This window comes from Myotis brandtii, unplaced genomic scaffold (assembly GCF_000412655.1).
Source record: "Myotis brandtii unplaced genomic scaffold, ASM41265v1 scaffold708, whole genome shotgun sequence".
Lineage (NCBI taxonomy): Eukaryota > Metazoa > Chordata > Mammalia > Chiroptera > Vespertilionidae > Myotis > Myotis brandtii.
This window is the reverse complement of record NW_005370777.1, coordinates 3,819,407-3,823,031: the sequence shown is the minus strand read 5'-3', so window position 1 is coordinate 3,823,031 and position 3,625 is coordinate 3,819,407. Positions and strand designations below refer to the sequence as shown.

Genomic DNA, 3,625 nt, shown 5'->3' with positions numbered 1-3,625 from the left:
GGGTGGACGCAGACACTAGTGTTAAGTGGAGAATCGTTTGAATGGGGTCTAAGGCTACAGGTGGGCAATTTGTTCATCATTTTTCACTTTGTTTCCAATGCAACCCTGTCACCTGTGGGGATGTGTGTTGTGAATACGAGGACCACAGGGCTGCCCTGTATTTCTGAATCGTAGCTGTTTCCAAAATGCAGCCCAAGGCACCCGATTCAGAGTGGCCTGGTGGGATGGACATGAACTCGAGGGTATTGGGTTCCCGGGGAGGGGAGAGGGGGCACTGAGGGTTCACTGGCACCCCCCGCCCCCCAGACTTGCCAGGTGCTCGGCTCTGACCCACCCTCCCTCCCCAGGTATGATGAACTCGAGGGTATTGGGTTCCCGGGGAGGGGAGAGGGGGCACTGAGGGTTCACTGGCACCCCCCGCCCCCCAGACTTGCCAGGTGCTCGGCTCTGACCCACCCTCCCTCCGCAGGTATGGAGAGTGCAATCACGCTGTGGCAGTTCCTGTTGCAGTTGCTGCTGGACCAGAAACATGAGCATCTGATCTGCTGGACCTCCAACGATGGTGAGTTCAAGCTCCTCAAAGCAGAAGAAGTGGCCAAGCTGTGGGGACTCCGCAAAAACAAGACGAACATGAACTACGACAAGCTGAGCAGAGCCCTGCGCTACTATTATGACAAGGTAGGCCCTTGCCCGACTGGAGGCTGTGGTGGGGAGCTGGAGCAGGGTGGGGGGCCTCCATCCACCATGGTTGAAAGCACATAACCGTGTACTGTGAAGCAAGTTAGAAAATCAAATAGAGGCGATGTATGCAGTTTTGGTTGTTGTTGTTTTTTTGAGAAAAACAGCTATGGAGATTTTTTTTTTCCCCGGAAGCCCTTTGGGTATGACTGCAGGTCCAATTCTAGGCCTTCTGCATTTTCACCTGTCGTAGCTGCAGGCCTCTGTGAGCAACAGAAATTAGATGTGGGTAGGTTGTGGGGCTTCCCTCACGGCTGCTGGGGTGACAGGATGAATGTTAAAATCTAGAAAGTCTGTTGATCTCAACTGGTTTGTAGTTCCCGCACCTGGGCCTTTCCTGGGGGATGGTAGCTTAGGTCTTTCCTGGGGGGATGGTAGCTTGGGCGTTTCGTTCAGTGCCTCTGGGTCCTCATTGATAAACCAGGATCCTACCAGTCCTGGCTCAGGATCCCTGTGAAGACGCAGCGAGTGTCATGTGGTCAGTGTTACTTAAAACCAAGCATGTCAAACTCGCGGCCAGTGGGCCACAAACCTCATTTATTTAAAGGAGTCCTGCGGCCCACTGCCCTTGAGTTTGACATGCTTGCTAAAAACAGTGCTCAGTACATGGAGTTTGAAACTTCCCTAATCCAAAGACAAACCACGTTCCTTTTTAAGTCACAGCATCGTTGCCAGAGCCAGGACAGTTGTGCGTTTTAATCATTTCTGGAAAAAAGCAGTTAATGTGCCTACTAGGGCAAAAAACAACAACATTGCTCTTTAGGGGCAATCGCTTCAGGCCTGGAATTGTTGACCATTTCTGCGTGGCTCTGTTGTTGCCGACCATGTAGCCTCATCGACAGAGAGACTTGGTCTTAATGAGGGAGAGCTTCTGTTCTGGTTTTACTGCTGGTATCGAAAGGTGGATTAAAAACTGATTTAAGTATTAGTTCCCGATCTATATTTAACGATTCCTCCTGCCAGCCTCTTTGGAATTCAGGACAGAAGGATTACACATTTCAGGAAGTGGAGGCATCGTTAATTATAAAAGTTCCTTCATGCGATCGTAATGGCACGTGATTATGGCGTTGAGATGTTCGAGGTGCTTTCCTTTAGTGTGGCAGCTAATTAGTCCCCGCTCAAGGCAGGGTCCCACTAAGATGTGAAAGCACGTCTTGCAAATGGCGCTCGCTCGCTGCCTGCAAGCCTGGCAGACGGTTTATTGTTTGGCGTTTTTACCCAGGTCCTAAGTTGCACGATGGGAATTGGGACCCTCTGAAGGAAAACAGTCGTCTCGCCGGCTGGCAGGGTGCCCGAAAGCCTGAGGCTTTAAAAAGAAATCATTGTTTTAAGATAAGGTGTCAAAGGAAAGGAGCCCTGCCTCCGCGTCTGGGCCTCCGTTTCACCTCTGGACGCTGGGGCTAAGGACCCCGGGTCGTCAGCGGGAAGGGAGATCGTGGGCTGGAAATGACACGAAGAGACGGGCAAAGCTATTGCTGCTGGGACCACACCTGGTCTCCCCGGAGTAGATGTTTTAATCTCTAAGGAAAGCCATTTCAGAGGCCGCAGTCACCAGCACTGGGCTGAGGGCTCCCTCTAAGGCACTGGGCTGAGGGCTCCCCACCCTAAAACTACAACCCCTCCAAGACAGCCCCTCTGGCATCGTCTCCTTTCTCAGGTGAGGATGCGGGGCTTTGGTGAGAAACCTGCCCACCGTCCTGCAGCCAGGAAGCTGGGGAGCCGGGATGCCCACATTCCAGGCCAAAGGCCCACACCCCGCCTTCTGGGCCTCTCCTTCTTTTTGCCTCTGAATCACCTGAGTTCCAGGTGGGCCGTCAGGCAGCGCAAAGTGTATTGCAACCTTAGACATTCTTTGTTGATTATCAAGCACTTCAGCACTGAAAAATCCATTGCACACGGGGTGTCAGGCTGCACCCAGGCTGGGGATCCCAGTGGCCAGAGAGGCCTGCTCCCTGAAATTGCCCCTTTCCTGTCCTGCTGGGGCTGAGCTGGAGGTCTGGCCCGGTGACCTCTGAGCAGCAGCTGGTGCTGACAGTGAGCGCAGGGGCAGCTCTCGTCCTGTGTGTCGCAGGCTTGGCCCTGGAGAAGGTGCCCTGCGTCCAGCCATGGACCTGTGTGCATGTGTGCGAGTACACAGTACAAGAATGTGTCTACACAGTGTACACATATGTACACACGGCTGTTTTCATCTTCCTCCTGAAATGTTCTCAAGTGATGAATAAGAGTGATGGTTAGACTCCTGACGTAGTTTAAAGTGAGATGAAGAGGGAGGAGGGGGAGGAGGATGAAGGAGGAGAGAGGACAGGCTGAGTGGGGGAGGAGGAGAGAACCTTGACAGCTGTGTTCTTCCTTCCTGTTGTTTTTTTCTGTCATTTGTGAGCCACCATCTCTTCACTCTTGGCTGAAATTGCACATCCCTGGGTTTGTCCTAATAGGGAAGTTTTCCTGCCACAGTAGACGAGCATGAGCGTGCCATTATTTTTATATGGTATACGTTATATTTTTAGCTCGTTCCAGAATACTAGAGATGGGTAGAGAAAAGGAGGAGGAGGAGGAGAAATGGCAAAAGAAGGTTACAAAAAGTACCCTGCATTTTCCGTTTTAGATGAATACCTCTTTCAGTTTTGCCAGAGTTACTCTGTGTGTAAATGGAACCATATGAAATTGCCAACATCTGGCCATTTTTGACCCACAAAAATGGCGATCTTAAATGATCCAGGCTCTCCCCTAAGAGACAGACTTGAGGAGGGTCTTTGTGAATGTGAGGCCCCTGGCCACCTGGTGTGCCCCACTCTGCACCACACACGTGTTTCAGTTTCCCAACACTCGGCATGACCTTGTTTGCCATTTACTGTCCTCCCCCCCTCCCCCACTTCCCCCTCCCTCT

General features: G+C 51.9%; 1 protein-coding gene across 1 annotated transcript in view; it reads left to right on the top strand.

The window, feature by feature from the left end:
- Positions 1-469: 469 nt before the first annotated feature.
- The window catches only part of ELK3 (ELK3, ETS-domain protein (SRF accessory protein 2)), a 38,050-nt gene continuing 34,894 nt past the window's right edge, over positions 470-3,625 (top strand). The window contains exon 1 of the mRNA XM_005882360.2: positions 470-678. Coding sequence (XP_005882422.1) covers positions 472-678 — 207 coding nt within the window. The 5' untranslated portion in view covers positions 470-471. The remainder of the gene's footprint in view (positions 679-3,625) is intronic.